The sequence below is a fragment of the Diplotaxodon limnothrissa genome, linkage group LG12, assembly GCF_057381915.1.
Source record: "Diplotaxodon limnothrissa isolate DT_005_m linkage group LG12, D_limnothrissa_male_GT1.1, whole genome shotgun sequence".
Lineage (NCBI taxonomy): Eukaryota > Metazoa > Chordata > Actinopteri > Cichliformes > Cichlidae > Diplotaxodon > Diplotaxodon limnothrissa.
In genome coordinates, this window is record NC_140607.1 from 37,083,458 (window position 1) to 37,108,855 (window position 25,398).

At 42.6% G+C, this 25,398-nt stretch overlaps 3 protein-coding genes across 3 annotated transcripts in view; all 3 read left to right on the top strand.

The window, feature by feature from the left end:
- LOC146621837 (uncharacterized) lies at nt 1–1,775 on the top strand. The gene is made up of 3 exons (XM_085367683.1): nt 1–17; nt 103–152; nt 232–1,775. Exons 1-3 carry the CDS (start codon nt 1–3, stop codon nt 1,773–1,775), a joined length of 1,611 nt encoding a protein of 536 aa, XP_085223809.1.
- Nucleotides 1,776–4,405: 2,630 nt separating this feature from the next.
- On the top strand, nt 4,406–5,485 carry LOC146621838 (uncharacterized). The gene is made up of 3 exons (XM_085368579.1): nt 4,406–4,542; nt 4,706–4,758; nt 4,854–5,485. The coding sequence occupies exons 1-3, from the start codon at nt 4,406–4,408 to the stop codon at nt 5,483–5,485; spliced, it is 822 nt and encodes a 273-aa protein (XP_085224705.1).
- Nucleotides 5,486–6,733: 1,248 nt separating this feature from the next.
- Nucleotides 6,734–25,398, top strand: part of LOC146621839 (protein unc-13 homolog B-like) — an 89,713-nt gene continuing 71,048 nt past the window's right edge. The window contains exon 1 of the mRNA XM_085368580.1: nt 6,734–6,813. Coding sequence (XP_085224706.1) covers nt 6,792–6,813 — 22 coding nt within the window. The 5' untranslated portion in view covers nt 6,734–6,791. The remainder of the gene's footprint in view (nt 6,814–25,398) is intronic.

A 25,398-nucleotide genomic window follows, 5' to 3' on the forward strand; every position in this document is an offset into this window, starting at 1 on the left:
ATGAGCTTTATATTTTGGTAATCTCAAATAATTCTTTTCCTGAGATTTATGATTTTATTTGATGTGATCACAATAGTTTGTTCAAATATGTTTTTGTTTTAGTGTGTTGCTGCCATGGGTACTTGTTGGGGAGCTTCAAGCAAGTATGAAACGTAAGTCTCATGTGAAGCTAGAATTTGAGTTAAGTATGACAAACATGGTTATTCACTATTAAATTTCATCTCTTTTCAGCTTCCTATCTTGGCTTTGGAAATCTTGATGCCAGTAAGCAGGTCTCGGGTGACCAGCTTCATCAGTTGCCACACTGGTTCCACCCTCTGCGCCAGGACCAGGCCCAGCCTCAGCCTCGGAGCTCTCTGGCTCCTAGCTCTCAGCCCAAGGTCCAACCCCAGTCTCGCAGCTACCTCCCCCAGCCATTGCTGCAAGCTCATGGTTCTCAACCACAAGTCCAGCCCCTGGTGCAGGCTCGCAGCTATCAATCTCAGCCACAGGTTCATAGTTACTGGGCTGAGGCCTATCCCCAGCTGCAGATTCGCAGTCAAGGCCATCCTGAGATCCAGGGTCCCCCCCAGGTCCGTCCCCACACCCAGCCTCGGAGCTTTCAGAATCGTGCCCAAATCCAACCACAGCCTCGCAGGATTGAGGGCCATCCCAAGACCCAGATGCAGCCTCAGCCTCGTACCTTTCAGGGCCAACCCCAGACACAGACTCAGCTGCAGCCTCGCAACTTTCAGGGTCATCCTCAGGGCCGTCCCCAATTCCAGCTTGAGGGTCATCCCCAGAACCAGTTGCAGCCTCACAGCTTTCATGGCTATTCCTACCAGCCACAGCCTCGCATCTATCGTGGCTATCCCCAGGCTCAGCTGAAGTCACAGCTTCAGCCTCGTAGCTTTCAGGGCCATCCCCAGGTACAGACCCAGCCACAGCCTCGTAGCTTTCAGGGCCATCCCCAGGTACAGACCCAGCCACAGCCTCGCAGCTTTCAGGGCTATGCCCACCAGCCACAGCCCCATAGCTTTCAGAGCCAGGCCCAGAACCAGCTGCAGCCCCGCAGCTTTCAAGGCCAGGCTTATCCCCAGGCGCAGCCACAGCCTCGCAGCTTTCAGGGCCATCTCCAGGTACAGACGCAGCCACAGCCTCGCAGCTTTCAGGGCCATCTCCAGGTACAGACGCAGCCACAGGTTCGTACCTTTCACGGCCATCCCCAGGGCCATCCCCAGGTCCGTCCCCAGACCCAGCTTCGTAGCCATGAAGTCCATCCTGAGACCCAGCTGCTGACCCAGCCACAGCCTCGCAGCAATCAGGGCCATCCCCATGCCCAGCTGAAGTCCCAAATGCAGCCCAGCAGCTTTCAGGGCCATGCCCATCCTCGGGCCCAAATCCAGACCCAGCTGCGGCCTCGCAGCTTTCAGGGCCAGGGCCATCCCAAGGCCCAGACCCAGCTGCAGTCTCTCAGCTCTCAGCCTGAAGGCTATCAGGCTGACTCACTGCCACAACCTCGTAGTTCTCCGGCTCAGCCCCAAGACCAGCTGCATGCTAGCAGTTCTCAGTCACGGGGCCACTTAAAGCCTCGCAGTCATCATGCTCAGGCCAAGACACAGCCTCATAGTTATCCAGCATATCCACATGCCCATTCTTACTATCAGACTCAAATCCCAATACAGGCACGCAGCTATCAAATGCGTCCTCGGATGATGCGTTACCAGCACAGACCTCATCTTCAGCCTTGGGTCAGGACAACTGGCACAAACCACCAGATTCTGCAAGGGGCTTAACCGAAGAGGTATACTCCATAAAACTAGTTGGTGTTTACTTTGTCGTTTTTTTGTTTTTTTTCCTCTTTCCCTTTAGAACCTGCATAAGCTCAACATCACTAATTATCTTTCTCATTCCAGGGCCAACATCAGAAGATGGATCATTAACTGCATGGATACAATTAAACTGATCTTTAGGGGAAATGTAAATAAATCTTTCTAGATGAGTCTGTGTGTGGGCTAGCTTATTTATACTTTATAGTAATATCTCACAGTTGTGAGAGCAGGTGGTGCATGTTTCAAATTTTTAGCTCAAACTGAAGCCATTCATGTGCAGCACTACGGCAGGCAAAGAAGATCTGCTCTGAAAGCACAGGTGATGCGTAATGACCTGCTCTTCATTTTGCTGGTGACCCAGTTCAACTGGAACTTTTTTCCTTTTTTTTTTTTTTTAAAAGGGTGGGGGGACCCAGGCAAAGAACCCTACTGTACAGAACTTAAACAAAATAGAGACTTTAACATTGGTTCTGCATATAGAGCCAAAGTTTACATTTTTTTTTTCAGCATGTAACTGAAAACGTATGAAATCTTGAATACTTTTTTGCACCTTTTATTTCCAGATTGCTTTTAACTTAAAAGAGAAAATCCAACTGATTCAGAGCAGTATTCAGTCTGGTTACTAGATAAAGTCAGATTTTTGATGTGCACCAGAGACAAATGAGTCTCAGGTGCACATCTAAATTCACTGGATAACTGCAAGAAGAGAGAAAACAGGCCTTCATGGAAAACTGCTGCATGCAGTGCACTCGCAATGCTTAACTCCCATGTTCCTTTTCAACAACCAGCAAAGCGACCAAATTCATCTCTTTATCAGTTAAGTATCCTCCAGGAGGTATGGATAGAACATAGGTGGTAGAAATAAGATTGTTCATTATAAGCTTTGAAAATGTGCATGTCTCTGATAATTCCCTTGACTGATGAAATGCTGTTTGTCCAAATCGTGGTTTTGGTGGATCTTGTTAAATTGCTTTGAGATGTGGAGACTGCAGGCCTGTGACTAATTCCATTTTGTTTGGCAATCCCTCCAAGTCCTTAGCAGAGGCATTCCATGTTTTTGAACTTCACAGCACATTTAATCTATCAACTGTTTCCTATCCAGCATACAGTGTTCCTACACGTCCATGCTTATGTTCTGCCATTAGGTGGCACCATCTGACATGAAACTTGAGACTGTCATGGACATGTTGGGACTAAAAGACAAATACTGCTGGGACTAGAACATTTTAATAGTTTTTTTTTTTTTTTTTAAACTATAAAACCAGTTTCCCTTAAATGGCAAATGTCAGGATAGATTCTTTAAGGAACTGCTTTCTAGAAAGTTGCTTTTAACTGAAATGACTTTACGCTGTCTCAGAAGTATAACTTGTGCTATAATGATATATTATAATGAGTTAAAATTCTTCTATATCTCCTGTTTAAAATGACAGTCACATTTTAAGGTTTTAAAGTAACAACAAAGTAACACGTAATGACAGCTGCAGCTTAAAAGTTATATAATTTCCGGTCACACTAATGCTCAGACGTGTGTGTGTGTGTGTGTGTGTATATATATATATATGTGTGTGTATGTATGTGTGTATGTATGTATGTATGTATGTAAATTAAAAGGTTAAAAAAATACAGTTGAAAACTGACATTAAGCCACCAAAAAGTCAGCTGTGAATGCAGCTTGAGTCACTGCAGCAAAAGGTTGATCCTGCAAGAAAGGCCAGAGGGCTGAAGAGGCGAGCCTAGTGATTGTTTTGTCCTGCCTCCCTTCAGCTGTGGCAGATGGCCCCGCCCCTCCCTGAGCCTGGTTCTGCTGAAGGTTTCTTCCTGTTAAAAGGGAGTTTTTCCTTCCCACTGTCACCAAGTGCTTGCTCATAGGTGGTTGTCTGAACATTGGTGTTATTCCTCTGTAGTATTTTTAATCTTGAGGTGCCCGTTGCTGGGATTTGGTGCTATATAAATAAAACTTAACTGCATTGAATAAAGACCGCCAGTCTCCAGAGGGGTTTCTGTTTCAATAGTCACTACAAGCACAACTGGTTATGTTAGTGTTAAATCATGCAATTTACATGCTACACTATGAAGTCCAGTGTCCAAAGAACTCCCCGAACATCTGCGCAGTTAATTGTATTTGGTCTAGTTTAGGCCATGTGTCACCAGATCCTATCATTTAACAGCATAATACATTTAGTAAGCCAATCTTCTTTAGTTGATTTCTTATTAATTTTTTTTGTTTTGTTTAATTTTTGTACATTTGTTTTTTTAATTAGCTTCTTTACATGCAATATTGCTTTGACTCTGAGTCTAGTAATTGCATTGGCAGTAGTGATGCGTTATTGTTACCTAACAATAATAAAACTCATTTTAATCTTGTCTCCATTAATTTCAAACACAGATCTTTAGACAACCATTCTGTGAATCAAACTGGTTGGCATAGTGACCACTAAGCATTTAATTATAGAATAACTCAAACAATAAATGCAAAGCTACCAGATGGTAACCAGAATGTGTCGTTTGCTTTATGGCAATTTTGAAATAAGATTGTGGCTTTGATATTGTTCAAAGTGTTTCACAACAAAGTCCCACAACACCTGTGAATCATGATGAATCTGGTCCAGGTGCAATCAATCCACCTGTTTCCAGTCAATCAGATGGAGGGCAAGAACTTTGACTGGCTGTCAAAAGAAGATAAATTATGTGCACTGGACCGCTCCTACAACTGCACCACCGAAGGAGGAAAGCAGATTTTTTTTTTTGTTTTTTTGGGTCTAGCTGCCTTTCTGCATGCATTTAGGTCACTGATTGAAGCTATGAGACTATTATGGTACTATTTTGTGCCCCCATACAATGGCTATGTCCATTTGAAGTGACACAGGGTTACTTAAACCTGTATTCTTTTCTAGTGCGGTGCTGCCATGGCTACTCTGTGTGGGGGAGCTTCAAGCAAATGTAAAATGTAAGACAACATGTTGACTCAAACTACAGCTTAAGTAGGAAATGACATAAGAACTATTTCACTTGTGGCGTCGATCTGAAATTTTCTGTTTTCAGCTTTGTATCCTGACTCTGAAACTGCAGATGTGGTAAAACCTCAGCAGGCCTCAGGTTACCAGTCCAACCTTCAGCTCCAGCTTCCCAACTACCGGCCCTGGTCACATTTCCAGATTCCTAATTATCAGTCCTGGTCAGATTCCCAGATTCCCAATTACCAGTCCTGGTTGCGTTCTGAGGTTCCCACCTATAAGCCTCGGTCAAATTATCAGATGCCCAGCTATAAACCTTGGTCACATTACCAGATTCCCAACTACAAGCCTAGGTCACAACACCGGGTTCCCAACTACCAGGCTTCGTTGCCGTCCCAGGCTTCCAGGTATCAGGTTTGGCCTCGGTCCCTGGTTCCTGCCCACCAATACCAGGTTGGATTACAGGATCAGGCCTTCCAAAGCAGTACTCTGCCTCAAAGTCAGGGCACACAGAGAAAGCCTCAGACTTGGAGGCAAGTACAGAATTCCCAGCACAGGTTTCCGACACGTACCCAGAGGCAGGGCTCTCAGCGCAGGCTTCAGATTGAGACCCAGAGGCAGGGCTCCCAGGATATCCTTCAGACTCAGCCTCAAAGCAGAACGTGGCCTTATCCTAGGGGCAGGGCTTTTCCCATAGACAACCATCAAGCTTGGAAATAGGCTTAATTAGCACACATGAGGATGCTCAAGGTAAGAATGGCATTTACTTTCTAATCTACTGTTGTGCTTTTAACATAAGATCGACACCCTAAATTATCTTTCTCATTTCAGATATGTCAGAAAATGCATCTTTAACTACTTGGACCCAATTAAAATGATCTTTGTAAAAATAGTAATAAAAAACTTCTATTTGTTTCTTGCTGTGAAGCAAATCTCTATAGTTCAGTCCTGGAATTGAGAACTTATGCACATGCTGTGCTGAAGTCTTGTCTCAGAGGCCAAACTGCTGATGTACTTTACAAGCTTGCACCTACTACAGACACGTGTATCTGCTCAAGTAGGATGACTGTCTTGACTCCATACAGTGAAGGAAGATGGAGAGTGTGGTATTGGGTGGGGTTGCTCTATGTTGGGATGGAGCACTGCTTAGCATATTTTATTTTGGGTATCGTGCCTTTTTTACATCTGCATTTAATATTCATTATGTTGATGAGCAGAATGAATGTTCAAAATCATGCTGTACTTGAAATTACTTACTGTATAATTTGTTTCTCCTCTTCTGTAAAATACCTCAAATTGTGCAATATTTAAAATGACTTCTGCACTGCCAAAAATGACTTACGCATCAATTAAAATCCTTACAGACTTTAATCACTTTACTGAAATATATAATTATTCTTTGTTTGTTGTAAAAACTTTACTCGTTAACCCTTTATTTTAGCGTACGTGCCCTTAAGTATTAGTAGGTAAACATAATTACTTTGTAATTTTAAATACAATAGAATGAAGTTCAATTTAATTACAAAGGAATTACGTGTTTAGTCGCGGTCATATCATAAAGTGTTGCCAAGTTTTCTTTTGGCATCACTTAATACTGTACTGTTTTTCCCTTCTTTTTGTCAGTGAAGCAGGAAACTAGGATTTGGGCATGGCAAGCTGAATTCAACATTTCAAATGTGGCGTAAAGTGTTATGAACCACAGGAGGACAATTGTATGCTCGAGCTGATAGCCCAGATTCCTACTTTGCCTGTGACATTTGAACGCAGCACAAGTGCCGCCCCGCTCTACCGGATTTCAGCCGGTAGGCACTCGTTTTCTGCCAGTGACAGTCATCCCTTTAAACCCTAAGGACCTCCTGGATTGTCCACCTGCCCGACATCTGTCCCTTTCCTCACCGCGCGGCGCGATGAAGCGGAAACTGAGCGACATTTAGGAGCAGTCTAAAGGACTTCTGTGCAACAGGCACCTGGGCTGCAAACTCACTGAAGGCTGGTCGGAGGAACTGTTGCACAAAATCCCGCTGCGATGTCTCTGCTGTGCGTTAGAGGTATGCTCTCACTTCACAGCTACAGGTTATCGTTTCAACAGGAGAACTCATGGATCTGCTCGTGTGAGGGTTTCTTAAACAGGCGAAGTTCTCACGGAAAAGATTTTATATATAAAACACAAAAACTTAGATGAAAGAAAAAAGGAAGGCAGAATATTTGAGGGCAATACTGTAACATGATTCTGAAACTATCCAGTTGTGAAGATACAGAGCATAACATAAACTTTAAGTGTTTCCCTGAAAGGTGAATTTAAACCATTTGCCTCCAGTGACATTTAGTGTAACACTCAGGCTGGATGCTGACTTTAAAAAAGGAAAATCACAGTTAAGTGAGAGCGTTTGGTCATTATCGATGGCTATGTGCGCATTAATGTTTTGTTGCTATTCTATGGTGCGATATTGCGAGTCTGAAAAGTTACGCTGTGGTTAAATCGAGCCATAGTAATCAGTGCTCAATGCCAATGCTCACCAAAGAGCACTCTCAGTTTTCACCTGTTAAGGTATTAGCTTTGTATCTAAAGGAGGATGGATTTAGTCTGTTAGGCTATACCCAAACATAAGAGGGACATTTATTTCTGAAACTATTAAAAATCATAGACTCGTTTTTCTGAATGAAAAAATGCTCACAAAATGATTGAAGTTTGTTTTCTTCCTGTTATAGTAACATATGCTTGATTCTGATAGGAGGTCTTCTGGCCCTGATTTTTACCCATTTCGTTGGCATATTTTTATGATTATTGTTTTTTTGTTTTTTTTGGTTTGTTTTTTTTAGCTTTTCATTATTGTTCTTGAACTTTAATTTGGATTTCCATTTATCCGAGATTCTATGATTATTTTAGCGTTCCAAGTCCTGTTTAGAATCATCATTATAGGTCAAGTAGTCTTTGAGTTCTATTATATTTGGTCCTTGGTGTTTTTGGTGATCGTAGCCTCCACCGTGTTTCTCGGTGTTCAGTTGAGTGTCAGTGGCTTGTCACTGTGTCTAGTTGGCTACTTCCTGTTTGATTTTGTCAGTCTCTTTTCTTCACCTTAGTTTTACTACAGGTGCTTCATGTCTCAGTAGTTTGAGTTCAGCTGTGTCTTCTTACCTTTATGTTTCCATTTCCCTGTGCATATCCTCGGCTACAGTGCAAACAAGGCTGGATGCCGTGTCTCCATGCCGTTTTCAGACTTGATTTGTGATCTGGAGCTACATCAGTAAAAGCTCGGTTTTCTGATTCTTTCAGGTGGATTCTTAGCAGCCTACATTTGGGTCACTTATACTCTTAAATGACATGAACCTGAAAACTGTCAATACTACATGTTAAAATAGTTTAAAACTGGATTCATAACATAACTTAGGACCGTATACTCTCACCTGACCGTTAAGACTGCACATCTTCAATACGGTAAGAGGAAGAAAATAGATTAATCAGTGGCTATTTCTTTGTAATTTGCTGTGGCAAGAGCACATTTTATGTATTTGCTGACATTTGGTACTTTAAGGTCTTTATCCTTAAGCTGACTGACCCCTTTAAGGTAGCAGGTTATAGATCTCTGCAGGGACATTATTAATAAAATGTGCACTTCCTCCTTCATCGTTCAGCGTTCTCTTTCCACGTGAACTGCCCCCCGAGTTGCCCTGAAGCAAGTCACTTGATCTGCAGTTGTTCAACTAAAGCTGATGAGCGATGTGAGATTTTAATGTCTAAGTAAAAGAATAAGAAATGATTTTGGATATTTTTTTGTTGAAAACCTGCATGTTTATCGGGTCTGACAGTTTGATTCATTAAAGGTTAAAAAGCCGGCGCTTCCCCTCACCGCCAGTTTATTAACATTTTTGGCTCCTTCCCAGATCACAAATTGCTCTTCTCTCGCAGATTGCTGATTGATTTTTCACACCATCAAACTATTGTCTGGCTATCTCCAGCTCTCAGCCCCTGGTGTATTGTTTCTCACTGATCATTTCTGACCATTTCTCATCTTTGGGTGCGAGTGCTGCCTGAGGATGAAAGGCCACCACCACCTCCACCCAACTCCTATTACAGAGTGATGAGATGAGGGTGAGGCTGGAGATGGAGGGAGTGAAGCACACCTGGGTCGCAGTGGGCTCAGACAAGTGGAATTATAAAATAATCTAATTTTGTTTCATAGCTTGCCCTGGGATTGAGAAAGTGTGCTTCATGCTCACATAAAAGTTGTTACTTGTTCAGGTTAGCATGAACCCTGGACTCGGCTTTTTAAGCTTTGCTGTTTCACTCAGAAGGACAGAAATATGGATTCAAATCAGTCATGACATTGTCCCACAACATCTGGACATATACGCCAGAAATGTTCACTACATCATCTTTATAAAGTGCAGATTTGTGAGTGCTTGCAACTTGTTTCTGCTGCCCAGATGAGGCCATAAATATCAGTTATTGCAGGTCTGACTTAGGATGGACTCAAACACTCATCGAAGCGGTGATTGAAGTAAATGCATCTTATAAATATGAGTGGATGTGTGATTCTCAACACAAGTGAATCTACATAATATGTCATCTGACTGTCCTTTAAACAGTATTTCTTTTCCTTTTTAAAAAAAATCTGAGATATTCCATCATCTGACTTTCACAGACGCATCAAATCTTTTATAAAGAATATATTTTTAGATGCCAGACTAGAATGGTTTAATAGTAAACAACAACACTGTCAGAAATAGGAAGTAAACCACAGTTTCCCATGTGAAAAGCTAATGTTTTGTTAACTTGTCCAGCCCATCATTGTTTCTTTGCAGATTCAGTGCTTTATAATGTCACCTGAATTCTTCCTGAGATAATCTCCCTTTTTAATGGAAAGGTCTCGAGGGGTCAAGCTTGGTGGCCTTTCTTTGTAACGCTAATAATAGACTTGGAACTCTACCTAGTATCTCCTTGCATATGCAGACAGTAAGGTGAGAAACATGAGCTACAGGCAAATAAGGAGAAATAACCTCACAGGAACGAGCAGCGAACAAAAACAAACAGTCTATAGTATTAAGATTCACGCTGTCAAAGAGCAGTCCTTGGACGTGCATGACCCCACCTCCTGTAATGTGTGCTCTTTACTCTGCTTTTAGGTAATTTCTGCATAAAAGTAAATTTAGCTGCTTTAAAATTTCCACAATCCTTATGTTTTTTCCCTGTTTCTATGGTTTAAAAACTGCTTGGTGTAGTTTAAAGTGATTATATTGGACTAAAAAGAGCCTTTCTTGGCGTAAAACGTCAGACGCTGACAACACCAGCAGATAACAGATAACCAACTGTGTTCTTATGATGTCTTCAGGCTGTTCAGGGACAAGAGATGTATCTCTGTGTGATGAGCTGGGAAATGCTCTCTCTGCCTGTGGTAAATGTGTTCTTTGGCAGTTTTCTTGTCTATGATGTACCTGACATGCTATCAGAGAAGCCAGTCTTTCCATCTCTTAAAGGAAGTGCCTGATATAAACCCTGACGAGTGGCATTCTTTCTTGGAAGCTGTGATACCTTTCAGAGGCTCATTTCCTCATTCCTGGTTGTGTTGAGCGCCCTCAGAACCTGCATGGTGGCTTGCAGATCTCTGCAGGAAGTGAACGGCTGCAGAAACGAAAGCAGGATGGGAGGACACAGCTTCTGACAGCTCAGTCAGTACCCACTCCTAGCTATTTCTGGATAGCAATTATCAGTGGAATAAATGCATACACTGATGGCATTGCATAATTTGCTCAGTGTTGAGTAAGGTTACTGTGAAGAAATTGGATTAGAGGAAATTATCCGGCAGTAATAGAAGATAAATACGTGCAGGTCGACTGTCAGGCATTTGGAGAAAGCAGAGTGGCATTCAGTCTCAGCAGATCGGCACAAAAACTGGAGCTTGTGCTGATTTTATTTATGTTTTTTTTTTTTTTAATGGCCTGGTTTGGATTCATCCATTCAAGGTGATAACTAAAACCATTTTGTAGGCCACCAGATGAGGGCAAAGGTGAAGGCAGACCAGGTCAGCCAGTACACTGGCACACACTGTAGTGAAATGACAGGGATGCAAGCAAAGCTTCAGCGGCCAATCTGTGGAGGCGGGGGTGGGGATAGAGGGGAAATAATCCCCATGCCATCTGCTGCTTTTCCTATCCTGCGTGGTTATGCTTGTATACGTGTGTGTATGTTGGACTGCAGCTCACATGGGCCAGAGGACTTCACTTCCTCCTTCTCTTTCCCTCCCTGTCATGATAAGGCTATTTCCTGCTACGAGCATTGGCTCAGTCTAACAGTTTCTCTTTACACTTAATCTTTGCTACTGGCCACTTGTCTCAACTCAGGTCGAGGAGTGCTCAAAGAAGTACACTCCAAGACGATTGTGACATGAAATGCAGAGAAAATACAGACACAAAACTGCGTTCACCTGATTTTTCTGCTCTTTGCAGAAATTGGTGCTGTCTCAGCACTTTTTCTTCTCTTTTTCTTTTTTCTTACAAAGGCGGGAGTTTTGATAGTGATTGGTGATTCTTATTGCAGTAAAAACATCAGTTGGCACATCACCACACGTATTTGTAATGACAAATATGTGTAAACCAGCATCCGTCCATTTTTTTGCACTTATCTGAAACAGAATTGGATCAGTATTAGGCTAAACGTTCCTAACATCACTGTTTTCCAGTTACTCCTGGAAAATCCCGAGATGCTCCCAGGGTAGATGAAATATATATTTAATATCTCCAAAGACTTCTGGTCTCCCCTCAGAATCTCCCAGCTGAAAACAGTGAAGGTGCAAGGAGTAGAGATGGTGAGAGTACATGAGTTTAAATACCAGGGCTCAACCATCCAAAGCAATGGGCAGTGCACAAGAGATGAGAAAGAGAGTGCAGGCAGGGTGGAGTGGGTGGAGATGAGTGTCGGGGTGATTTGTGACAGAATGATAGCAGCGAGACCTGCTATGGTTTATTATTTGGAAACCGTGGAGCTGACAAAAGACAGGAGGACAAGCTGGAGGTGGCAGAGCTGAAGATGCTTTTTACTGGGAGTGACCAGAAAGGACAAGATTAGACATGAGTACATCAGAGGGACAGCTCAGGTCAAGCTCTTTGGCAACAAAGTTACAGGAAAAGAGGGAGACCACAGAAATGATCCATGGATGTATTGAAGGAAGCTGTGCAGAGGATGCTAGGGATGGAAGTACATGATCCACTGTGGAGGCCCCTAAAGAGAAAACCAAACAAGAAGAGGACAAAGAGTATTTAACAGTTCATGTGCACTGCATGGTTTTACATAGGTGATCGTAAAAGTTGTAATATTTCAATTAGGGCGCAGCGTTGTGGTTAGCACCACCGTTTCACAGCAGGTGGGTTCTGGGTTCGAACCTTATGGTTACCTGAGGCTCTATGTGTGGAGTGTTCTCCTGTGGCTTTCCTCTCACAGTCCAAAGACTGTTGGTTAGGTTCATTGATGACTCTGAATTGGGTGTAGATGTGATTGTGTGGTTGTCTGTCTTTCTGTGCTCAGCCATGTGATGGCCTCTTCCCTCGGTGACATCTGGGATGGCCATGATCGCTGTAAACCTAAGATAGACAAGGTGGAAAAAAATCAACATATGAAGGCTTCTGGGATGAAGCGTTATGACTCCTGGATTCTGGATTCTCTTTGCGCTCATCACAGTGACCACAAAGGTTAGATACTGATAAAACTGATTTAATGTCATTGTTTTTATTGATTCTTATCGTTTCCTGGTCAATTTTCTTGAATTAAAAAAAATAGACCTGCAGAGGTTTGAAGGGTCAAAGTAATTGTGCAAAAACTGATCAGGAAAAAGGGGTTGGATGTAACTCAGGAATGCAGAAGTCCATAAGTTTCATTTCCTTATGAATGCAGGTCCTAGAAAAACACGGAGGATCTAAAACTGGTTTTAATCCTGGTTTGTAAACTAGGTTTGTGAGTTCTGATTTGTTTTAGACCCCAGATATTGATCGATTGGGACTCTAATTTGTGTTTGTGATGAATACATGTTGATACACAGTGAACAAATGAAGACAAGCACTCAGGTAATGGTGCGACTGTATGTGTCTGTGGTAATGTCATGGTCTATAAAGCCCTCGTTCCATGATCCACTCATACTGGATCACTCGTGGACTTTCAGTAGCGTCTCTCTAATTGGCTCATTACCGTGGAGAGGTAGGGAGACGGTCTCTTTTAATTTGCGTTTATGCAGGATAATATGTGGTATACATGCTAATGTAAACACAATGAGGCACTGGCATTGAAACAGATAATTAAATGAAGGAATGTGTATGCCCACAACACTAAACTATACACAGAATATATATATTACAGCTTAACCTTGCAATATAAAGTGTCTTTAGATACAGTTCAGAGAAATTATGTTAAACCTTGGACTAAATGAAGACAAGGATAGGCTCAATACAGCGGGAACTCAGCGTAATTGGCAGTCCACAAATATAATCAAACAATATATGAGCGACTTTGGTCTTTGCGATGCATGGCGCTCCCTTCACCCCACCAGTAAGGAATATACTTTTTTCTCACATGTCCATCACTCCTACTCTCGTCTGGATTATTTTTTGGTCAGCAGCTCACTGCTGAACGACATTTCAGACACTGAGATTCACCCTATAGCTGTCAGCGATCATGGTCCTGTATCTTTAACACTAATGCACAAGAATAATACTACGCCAAGAAAAAACTGGAGATTTAATATATCACTACTTAAAGATGAAGACTTTATTAAATATTTTAAAAAAGAGTGGACTTCATATTTGAACTATAATGACACTCCCGAAACATCAGCTTCTGTTCTATGGGAAGCAGGGAAAGCTGTGATGAGAGGTAAAATAATTTCTTTCTCATCACATAAAAAGAAAAAAGAAAACAAAAATATTCAGGAATTAGAAAAAAACATCAAATCACTAGAAGAAGCCTACGCGTCCCACCAAGATCAGGAAACATTGAACAAAATACGCAAAACAAAACTAGAATTAAATGAGATAATTGATAAAAAAACAAAATTCTTAGTACAAAGACTACGCCTACAAAATTATGAACATGGTAATAAATCTGGTCAATTTCTAGCAAACCAGCTAAAAATAAATAAAGAAAAAACAACTATATGTGCTGTTCAAGATTCATCTGGGAACACAATATATGATCCGATACAAATAAACAACATTTTCAGGGATTTCTATAAAACGTTGTATTCACCACAAATAAACCCATCTAAAAAAGAAATTGATCAGTTTTTGGACAACATAACTCTTCCAAAATTATTGGACACTCAAGCAATGGCACTGGATTCACCACTGACACCAGGTGAACTCCAGGAAGCCCTGATAAGTATGCACAATAATAAGGCTCCAGGTCCAGATGGCTTTCCTGCAGAATTCTACAAAGAATTCTGGTCGATTCCAGCACCAGTTTTCTACAGAACGTTGTTGGAAATTAAAGAAAAGGGCAGACTTCCATCAAATATGAATTCTGCAAACATTAATCTCCTGCTAAAACCAGGCAAAGACCCTGTATATCCCTCAAGCTATCGTCCAATATCCCTTATAAATGTAGACCTTAAAATAATCTGCAAAGCTCTCTCAAAGAGACTGGAGAAAATAACCCCCCTCTTAATTCATCCTGACCAAACTGGTTTCATAAAAGGTAGGCACTCATCAACAAATACACGTAGATTACTTAATTTGATAGACTACTCATACAGTAAAAACCTAGAAACTACAATATTCTCTTTAGACGCAGAAAAAGCATTTGACAGAGTTAACTGGAAATTTCTATTTGCAACTTTACACAAATTTGGTTTTGGATCCTCTTTCATAAACTGGTTAAAAATATTATATAATTCCCCAACAGCTTGTGTTAGAACAAATGACCAGACATCCTCCAGCTTCTGTCTCTTGAGGGGCACCAGGCAGGGATGCCCACTCTCCCCTTCACTATTTGCAATTTTTATTGAACCACTAGCAGCAGCAATTAGACAGAATTCAGTAATTAAGGGCATAAAATGCAAGAACGTGGAACATAAAATCAGCCTTTATGCGGATGATGTGTTACTCTTTCTCCAAAATTCACAAACCAATATCTCTGGGGTGATTGAATTGATAAACTCTTTTGCAAGAATATCAGATTACTCAATTAACTGGTCAAAATCTACAGTCCTACCGATTAATTGCTCCTTCCATAATTCCTCTTCTACACCACTGCAATCGGGAAATATAAAATATTTAGGTATTAATGTTTCTCCCAAGCTTGCAGATCTAACTAAATTAAACCATATCCCACTTTTAAAGAAGGTAGAAGATGATCTGGCTAGATGGAAATGTCTACCCATATCACTCATGGGAAGGGTTGCCGCTATAAAAATGATGGTCTTACCAAAAATAAATTATTTATTCTCAATGATCCCAACTAAACCGCCACAAGATTGGTTCAGATCTCTAGATTCATGTATGTCCAAATTCCTTTGGAAAAATAAACCCCCACGTATAAGCTTAAAAACACTACAAAAGACCAAGGATAAAGGAGGACTAGAACTGCCTAACTTTCAGCACTACTTCTTAGCCAACAGGCTTCAGTTTATCTCAGGATGGCTAAAACACACCCTCTTAGATGAACCTTGGCTAGATGTAGAACAAGCACTCTGCAATAATCTAGAGATCTCAGACCTACCATTTATCAGCTCAAACATCCAACGACATGAATGCTTTAAAAGCATCAACATCAGCTCTTCTCTGACAGCATGGTGGGAGTTTCTAAAATTGACGGCGTCTTCATTAATCCCATGCAAACGTACACCTATCTGGAACAACCCTGACATATTACAAAACAATAATATGATAAACTTTTCAGATTGGAGTGATAAAGGAATCAAATATTTAGAACATATACTAGAAGGAACAGAATTTATTTCATTTGACGGACTAGTTACACAATATGGGATCAACAAGAAAAGATTTTTAGAATATCAACAAATTAAATCCATAGTAAAAAAGAAATTTAAACCGGGTCAAGTTGAACTACAAACACCACCAAGTGTGGTTCAATTTCTTACTCTTAAAACCCCCAAATTACTATCCAAAATATACAGAATGCTTTCTAAAACAGATGAATCAATATCACTTCCTATTGCAAAATGGGAAGCGGATTTATCAGTTAACTTAGACCTAAACTTCTGGTCTCAGATTTGCTTAAAAACCTTTCATCTAATTAGAAATCCCAGTCTTCAATTAATTCAATACAAAATATTACATAGAGTACACTATACAGGTCATCGGATGTTCAAGATGGGCTTTACGTCTACCAACAACTGCTCACACTGCCAAACCAATTCACCGGACAATTATATCCACGCTCTTTGGTTCTGTCCACCAGTTCAGAAGTTTTGGCGCGAGATATGTGAAGACTTATCGAAGTGTCTGAAATGTAACATTCCAACTTCCCCCTTAGTGTGTTTGTTGGGCAGCTTAGATAATGTCACTTCAGAAAAGAATATCGCCCATATGGTTTTCACTGCCCTATGCATAGCCAAGAAAACAGTCCTCATGAACTGGAAAAATAAAAATAATCTTAATTCTAACCAATATAGAAATTATCTATTAGATTACATTAGTCTTGATACAGCCTCTGCCACCACATCAGATCAATTGCTCTGGGCTCCTTTGATCAGCTCCATCACCTAGTGGGGGTGGGGGGTCATAGTTTGGTCCCGCCTTCACTGTTGTGATTGGTGTGGGGGTAGGGACAGGCTTAGGGCGTCGGGGGGTTCCCCGGAGGCATCTTCCTTGGGGGGCTCAACCCGGGGTAGCGGTCATGTCCGGTTAGGGGCTCTGTTGGCTCTCCGGTGACTGTTTCCTCGCGGCTGCGTGCAGCGGGGCTAGGGGAGGGTCTGTGCTGACGGACGTGGGTTACTGACCTGGTAGCCTGGCTGGCCCTGGGTGGGTCCGGGATGGGCGTGAGGTTCTGGGGGCGCTCCGTCTCTGGGCTGGGACCCGGACTGGGCCTCGGGGGCTTGGGTCCTGGTTGGTGTGTTGCCGGGGTGGTGGGCGGGTGGGTGCATGGGGGCCCAGCCCTGGAGCAGGGTGCCGCCGGTGCGTCGAGCCACCTGGGGGGCTCTTCAACTGGTGGGGGAGATTGTCACATCTTGCAGGAGCTTTCCTCTCCTCAGGAGCTCCCTCTGCAAGAGGGGGAGATACAGGAGAGGTGGAGGAAGATCTCAGCCTGGGTGTTTATTGTCTTATGTAGTCTGGAAGATGAGTGGATGGTGGGGTGGGTGCAGTTTTCTCTGTGGTGGGGTTGGGTGGACTGTCCCGGGCTCTGTGGGGCCGGGCGGCGCTGCTGCACTGGGCCCCGGTCTGGATGGGCCTGGGCCCCCTTTCCCTGGCGGGTCGCGGAGTATGGGGGTGCCTACTGGGGTCAGCGGGGGAGCTGGCCCCAGGGAGGGGTCACTTGCCCCTCCCTTCCTTCCCTCCCCATCTCCAGCTGCCTCCCTCTTCCCGCTCCACCACAACCACCCACACATGCAGGGCCTTGGAGTAGGGGTATGTCACCAGGGTGCAGAGGAGGCTACCCCCCCTCTGTCCCCTTCTGGCTGCCTCTGCCTCAATTTTATCCCACAACTTAGACATTCACATTACTCACACTCTCATTACACATACATATAGGATCTTGGGGGTGGGCACGATACACGGAGTCCAAAGTACCATCAGGGTGTACACCTCACCCCTGGCATCGTTGCCCACCTCTCAATTTTAAATACACGTAGACATTGAGGGCTATCAGGAGGGACCATGCGCTTACCTGCTGCTCTCTGGCAGGTAGCTCCATGCCCTCCTGGGTTTTAAATGCACCTTAGAACACACATGCATCAACATTACAATGAGCGGGTGGAGGGAGGTTTGGAGTCTTCTCTCACCCCCGTTCTCTGCGACCTGCTGGAGCAGGGGGGCTAGGAGGAGGAGTTGGCCGTCCGACTGCGGTCTGGAGTGTGGAGCCTTCCTGCTGCTGCGGAGTCGGGGCGGTCTGCCTCCCCCCACCGCAGGGAAAAGGGAAACACCACCTGGGTCTGGGTGCAGTTCCCCCCTCCAGGGGCGAGGGCACCTAGACCCGGTTTGTAGAGTACGCTTGGGGAGTGTGATCGTGTGTACAACGTCTCTTTATGTCTGTCTCCACGTTGGTTGAGTGTGGAGTAAGTGTATATGAGAGCATGAGGGTGGGAATGGATGTTTGTGTCTGTGTGTGCCTGTATGTCTGTGTCTATATGTCAGGTTGGGTGTCAGGCGCCACCTCTCTGGGGACATCTCAGGCCCTCCAAGGTTTGGAGGCCTATCTCCCCCTACCACCACTTCCCCTGCCAGTGGCGGACCCCCTCAGACATCGGTGCGTTGGTGGTTCTTTGTGTCCGGGGATGGGCGTCCAGGTACACACCGGCTCACTCCTTGGCGGCCGCTTATCGGGGCCTGGAGCCTGGGGCTCGCTCGGGCCACTTCGGAGGTGGGGTGCCCCCGGCCTCTCGGCCTGGGGCTCGGTCACTCAGGCGCAGCTGGCTGCCGGCGGAGCTCACGGGCGCGTCACTGCAACTCCCCCTGGCTTCTGCTCCGCGGCTGCTGAGTGAGCCCTCATCTGGGACTCTCCTCAGCTCTTTCCGGGACAGTGGCGCAGCTGCCCCTCTGTTGGTCTTCCTTGGTCTCTTGTGTTCTGGGGGCCTCTGGATGTCTGGAGTTTTGATCTCCTCCACACCTGCTTCACGCCCTGGAGGACGGGGCTGTGGCCCCCCCACACCCTCTAGCAGATTATTACATGAAGGAACCTTTTAAAAAAACAAAAAACAAGCGCGTCCATGCTCACAGGTGTACACACGGGTGATCACACCCACAAACTACACCCTTTTTGGCTCCTACCTCAAAGCACACTGTGTTCTGTTGATCTTATGTGCTGCACAATAATGTTTAACATTTAGTATTTACTGTCATATTCCCATATATCATTGTGATGTTGTTTATTCTATTACTCTTGTTCTCTTCTGCTTGCTTTCTTTTTTCTTTCTCAGCAGGTGATCCAGGTGATTGATATATGCATTTTTTTTCTCTGCCCGTTCTGTTGGTTTTTGTCTTTTGCCCTTCTCCCCCGTCCCTCTTCTCAGCTGTTTCTCTTTCCCTCTTTCTTTCTCCCCTTCTTTCCCCCAGTCAAGTCTGTCCCGTATTCAGTAAGTGAAAATAAAATAAACAATAAAAGGTGAATCAAATGGACCATTACGGCAAGGCTGGGATGGTCAGTTTGGTAAAGTAAATCCGTTGGGCATCTTTCTTTGCCTTTAGACAACAATTCTGATGGCAAAAGAGCCAAACGGGACAGGCCAAAAAAAAAAAAGAAAAAAAAAAAGAAAAAAAAAAAAAAGAAATTATGTTAATCCGTAAGCTGAATTTGAAGTGTTTGCACACAAACATACAGCCATATATGCTGCTAGCATAAAGCCCGAGCGTAAGCAGAAGCTTATACATGAGTAAAATGATCAAACATACTTCAGTCAGAGGATATTGACCAACCCATGCTAGATCCACAATAGTTGTATTTATTAGGTCGGCCTGGCGAGGTCCACGGGGGCTGTACATTAATGGAAGTGAGAGGGTGTTAATGACATGGCCAAAAGGTTTGCAACCTGTACGCTCTCAAACCCACCATGAGCTGAAGGACTGGAGCTAAAAATAGAGGCACAGTCTGGCCCCTTGTAATGACACTGCTATAGTCTGCGCCTGTCTGGCTGCTGAGCATGTCAGGTCTGCTGCTCCTGTTCAACACGTTTTATTAGGTGTTACTACACCTGAGTGATTGTGTGGTAATGTTATATTTCAAAGTAAAAGAATATCATATCTTTTATGTGCAGCTTTTCTTTAGATGAAAAGCGCATCATTGTAAAAGGGTGCCATCTTTTATTTTTAATGAAATAAACCCCCAAAGTATGCCAAACATAAATAAATATGCACAGATATGCTCAAGTTTCATGAGGGGTGCAGATGTCCTGTAGGTTGTCTGGCGGGGTGTTGGTCACAAACTGAGACCAGCTGGCAGAAAGAAGCAATCAACTTGTGTAGACTTTCAGATATAATTTAGGGTGTTTAAATATTGCATTTGACTATTTAGGAATTACAGCCATGTTTTCCCAACCTGATGAACAGTCTTGTGTCCAGCTGTGATCTGCTTTTTTCTCTTTTTTTAAATGAATTCATGACAAATTAAAGAAATAAAGATATAGAGCTGATTCCAGGCATTCGTGCTGAGTTTGGTTTAAGAGGTGTCCAAAGGGATGTAATTACAAGTGTGCTAACCTGGACTTGTAATGCTGACATTAGAACTTGGTCACTGGTGTTTGCTGATGATGTGGCTCCTGATAAAAGTAGCTTAATCAAATGATAACACTGGTTAGGTGTTGCTTCACAAGACAGAGGTAAAGTGGCCCAAAACTTCTAAGATCGCCATAAGATCACCAAATTTTCTGAGACTGTCGCCTGACCTTTGACCCAATCAAGCATGTCTTTCACTCACTGATGACAAAACTGAGGGAAGAGGATTCGTGAATGTTCGGGCACAGATTAGAGGTCGTGGATCCTGTCCAGGGCTCTCCTCTACACGGCCAGCTTCCAGCGAGTTAAAGTTGTGACGCTTCAGAGGCTCAAAAGTGTCTTTATTTCACCACCGAGACGCCATTTCCAACCCTGAGCTTCAAAGCTGCACTTTTATTGTCACTTCAAAGAGCTCAAACCTGAGACACCAGAGCAGATTGTAAGTGGTCACAGTCAGAGCTGCAGTCCAACAAAGAGAAGAATGTCATCGGGGTACAGAGGAGATGACAGAAAATCATTTTAGCTTTCAGAGTTTGTCAGATGTTGTTTTTTTTCTCTCCCATGTCAGGCTAAAAGTTCAGTCTTGGATAGTTGTTTTGGATATCGGTTACAAACGTGCATTCACTGTTCATGTAATTCATAGATGTTGTACTCCTGGTGAGAGCAACGTAACAAATATTTAGGCCTTACTTTCAAAATGTATTTGGATGAATTTTACATGTGATACGGAGAATAAACTTAACGCTTAAGTGAACGATGCATATCCGTAAGTTAAATATAGTGAAGCCCATAATTTGACTCAGTTTCTGTAGTTTAGCCTCTGCACGCAACCACAGTTGCAGCTTTACTCAAAAAAAAATGTGTGAGGGGTTTAGAAATTACACCCATTTTTATACACATAACTCCATTTTTTAGAGGTTTAAAATGAATTGACCAAACTAACAGGATGTTAAATATAAAGATTGTTTTGTATTAAAAACATCTAACTTTGTAGTCAGTGTCTGTCTGAAATGTGGAACCTCTGGAGTTCACCAATTGTGGGTGGGTGCTAATTGTGGGTGTTGCTTCCTTGAGGTTCCTTGAGAAAACTTGTCTAGTGGGTTGAGATCAGGTGACTGACTTGGCCATTGATGAATATCCCACTCCTGCCTTCAGTGTAACCAGCGGTTTGCACCTTGTTGTAAACCTTCTGTATTTCCTTCCATGAAGGCGTCTTTTGATTGCACTTGGCTAAAGATTTTGCTTCCTGTCTGTTAGGTTTAGTTTGACCTAATGATTTGATGTGGAAACACCCAAAGACCCTGCGATGTGATATTATCATTATTATCATATCATATTATCATACTTCACTCGCAATAAAATATAATTGTGCTTTTTAACATTTAGCAATATCTGAGTACTGAAATAACATACATACGGGGTGGCAGAGCAGGTCAGCCACTAATCAGAAGATCGGTGGTTCGATCCCATGCTGCCTCCTGGCTGCATGCCAAATATCCTTGGGCGCCACCGGGCCCTCTGACCACCGGCAGCCTCGCCTCTGTCAGTGCGCCCCAGGGCAGCTGTGGCTACAACGTAGCTTGCCATTGCCAGTGTGTGAATGTGTGTGTGTGAATGACTGAATGTAGTGCTTTGGGGTCCTTAGGGACTGAGTAAACAAATGCAGGCCGTTTACCATTATGATTTAGGCATGTTTCTGATAATCTAACAATTAGCCGTGATAAATCATTAAAAATCCCACATCTGTTGCCGTCCACTTTGACAGAAATTGACATTTAACTATTACATTTGTGCTCATCAACCTTCCTGTTATATAGGAATGTAGCCAGAATATAACCAGCGAGCTGCCTTTGCTCACTGACAAACACTCATTCAGATTAATGGCAACATGTTGGCAATCTGACTGCATTTGTAAATTAGACAGCAATCTTTTTTTAAACCTTTGATAATCTCTCTGAGAGCGAGTGCAGTCAGTTCAAGTCAGGCACCAGTTGGCTCTGAATTTGTGAAGCTAAGTGTGTCCAGTTGTTTTTTTGTTCGCTGTTTTTTGAGCCAATTTAATTTAATTTTACTCGGCTACCGTTATCTCAGGACGATATGCATGTTTGTAGTATTCCTAGAGTAATGTAACTTTGTCCCTGAATGGATACAATATTGCAATTTTGCAATAGTATTGTGATACCATGCTGTATCGATTTCATTAAAAGAAAAAATCTACTTGTCCTGCTAATGATGACCTCCCTCTCTTTGGGCCTTGTATTTAAAATGACAATGAAAAGTTATATAATGCAAACCCTGAAAGTTCAGGATAGATACAAGATGGCTCAGTAAACTTGTTTTCAAGCAAACATAATTATATATTTTAAATTGGGCATTTAAAGAACCAAATGAAATATATTATCAAGCCTGCTGTGCTTGAATATAAGCTTCAGTATAAGCATTGTGTTGTGCAAAAACACAATGCCTTGTCATCCACGTCCTCCATTGCGTATGGAGACATTACAGATGTGTGTTTGAGTGCTCCTCAGTAGCAGCTTTAATCCAGTGCACTAGTCATCACACAAACATCAGCCTGCTCTTTTCCCCAAATGGGTTTTCTCAGTCTCTTTATTTTTTTCAGGTATTAAGAAAGAAAAAACTTTGTAAGGTTGAGAGTTAGCTACTGACCAATGAAAAGAAGTCTTTCTGCTTTCCTATGTCTCTTTTGTAATTCATCCACAGAACAATGTAGCAGGGTCTGGTAGATTTCAGCCCCGCTTAAAGCATTAGCTTGGAGGGATTATCCCACCAGCTAAACACGAGGTCACCAGCAGCACGCATCCTCTCATACAATCACTCCAGAGGACACGTGCCTGCTTTACTACCTCTGATCAGCCTCACCAACCCTGTAGCCCAGAGGGATGCTGACCTCTGCAAGCACTAAAATGTGACACTGACCATCGCTTTTTTATTTGTCCAGATCTTAAAGAGTGCTTCTGTCTGGTGTAGCGATGCACTTGCATTTATATTTTAGGTGATTTTTTTTTTCATTACAAGCCTTTGTTTTCTGCCAGTTTGTCAGCACTTCCTGTTCGTTGCTGTCTTCAAAGAGAACATTGTATTGGCTGCGCTTCATTTGCATGAAGTTGAGGTTTAGGCTGCTTTAAACAAATCAGGATATCTTGTGCTACCCAACACCTGTAACACGCACTCAAAACTGGATCGCAACAAATTGGCGCTTTCGCGAGTACGTTTGCTGATAGTAATGTCATGTGATTCAGCTAATAACACAAGGATTTCATCATTTTTGAAGCCACGCTGAAAATACTCAGCAATCTGTGCATTCATGACTGGATGTAATACCGGTAGCTTAGCTGTAGCATTTGTACCTGAGGGTTTCAGCTTCCGGGCAACAAGGAATGACATCATTCACATAGATTACTGATTGGCAGCGCTAACTCGATATTTTGAGTCACTTTTTCTCACAATTTTGAGTTAATAACTAACTCAAGTAAGTCGAAATTTTGAGGGAAAAAAGTTGAAATGTTGAGAAAATGACTCGAAATTTCGAGTTATGGAGCCTTTTTTTTCCTTTAGTGGCGGAAACAGGCTTCCATACACATCAGACTAAGGGGAGAGGATGCATTTTTCCACCAGGCAGAAGTTCAGAACTCATTCTGATGTTGCATTGTCGCTCTCAGGTTTTGAAGGATTTTTTGATTGTGCTGCATCATTTTGATCCTTGGTGCCTTGTTTCAGAGATGACTCTGTGCTCAAATGTCACAAACGCACATCATCACATCTGGTAGGGCTTTAAATCCTTTGTACGTTATATAACGTCTAAGTATAAACTTTGCACAAGTCACATGTCCGACGCTGCCAATCATGTGTGTCATGATAAGGCTCTTTTTGATTTTAATTTGAATGAGCTGCTGATCCGGTTTTATCGACTTGAATCGAAACAATGTTACGTTATATAACGTCTAAGTATAAACTTTGCACAAGTCACATGTCCGACGCTGCCAATCATGTGTGTCATGATAAGGCTCTTTTTGATTTTAATTTGAATGAGCTGCTGATCCGGTTTTATCGACTTGAATCGAAACAATGTTGCGCTGTGCATTACCTCGGACTCAGGTGTAACACCTGACAGCTGCCATCTGTTGTCACACAGTTACAAATATGAGCTGTGTTGTTTTAATGTTGGTTTTAATGCTTCTCCGTTAGGAGCTGTGATTCTGAAAGGTGGCTCACTGGCAAACAGAGCCAACTTTACACTGAATATTTTGTAAAGTAAATTCAGAACATGTGAGCTAAAGTTTCAGAACACTTTTTACATTTATATAAAGCAGTGGCGCTACCCTTGAGTCACCTGTTTCACATTTATTTATTTTTGAATGAGACTAAATCACATCTTCTCTCACAGTGTTGGGTCATTCATACAGGTAGCGTCAGAGCCCAGTTGGCACTTGACCAACGAGGCCACTGTGAGCCTCTGCCGAGCTGGCACGACTGACACACAAAGCAAGCTGTGCTGACAGCCTAAGATAAATGACCTGTTAACAGTCTCTCTCTCTCTCTCTCTGTTTTTCTTATCACATCTCTCACTCTGACTGTGATTGAATGAGCATATTGATCTTCCTCAGTGAGAACATGTGTCTAAACTGGATTTAAATAACTGAATTAGCCCTAAAAAGGCAATAAGCTTTCATACTGCTGCATAGTCAAATGACTGCAACAGATTTAAGGGAGGCCTGATTGAACTGCAGATCAATATCGGGGACTTTCAAGCCTGAAGCCAAGAACATGTTGGCATTTCAAGACTCTCTTGTGAATTTCAAGGCATTCTGGGTCTCAGTACATTTAAAATCTCAGCTCTGTTTTTTTTTAAATATAAAATATTATTGAGTGCTTTTTTTCTAGACAAATAACCCCTTTTTCTCTAAATGCTAGCTTATAATAGCAGTTTCTCAAATTTTTGTCATGCTGCTCTTTAGAGACTAATAATATTTAGTCCTCAGAATAAATACATTGATTGCAACACCATCAGGAACACAAGGTTTAGTTTTCACATAGTTCCTGTTGTGCAAACAAAAGTCGCTGCTTGATGCTTTGCTCAGCAAAAGTTTAAAATGCAACATTACAGTAAAGCCAACAAAACGCACAAAAATGTGTATACAGATGACATGTGTCAAACTCAAGGCTCTTTATACATTTTAATAAGGCCTGTGTATCACTTTAGGTTCTTAAATGTATCAACTGAGCTGGGAAACTGAGTAGAGCATAAA

What these genes read in the sequence shown, in the direction of transcription:
- LOC146621838 (XM_085368579.1), top strand. Translation starts at nt 4,406, where the DNA reads ATGAATCTGGTCCAGGTGCAATCAATCCACCTGTTTCCAGTCAATCAG. An exon ending in TGCACCACCGAAGGAGGAAA is followed by an intron (nt 4,543 to 4,705) that starts GCAGATTTTTTT and finishes ATTCTTTTCTAG; the next exon opens with TGCGGTGCTGCCATGGCTAC. An exon ending in GCTTCAAGCAAATGTAAAAT is followed by an intron (nt 4,759 to 4,853) that starts GTAAGACAACAT and finishes TTCTGTTTTCAG; the next exon opens with CTTTGTATCCTGACTCTGAA.
- LOC146621837 (XM_085367683.1), top strand. An exon ending in GCTTCAAGCAAGTATGAAAC is followed by an intron (nt 153 to 231) that starts GTAAGTCTCATG and finishes ATCTCTTTTCAG; the next exon opens with CTTCCTATCTTGGCTTTGGA.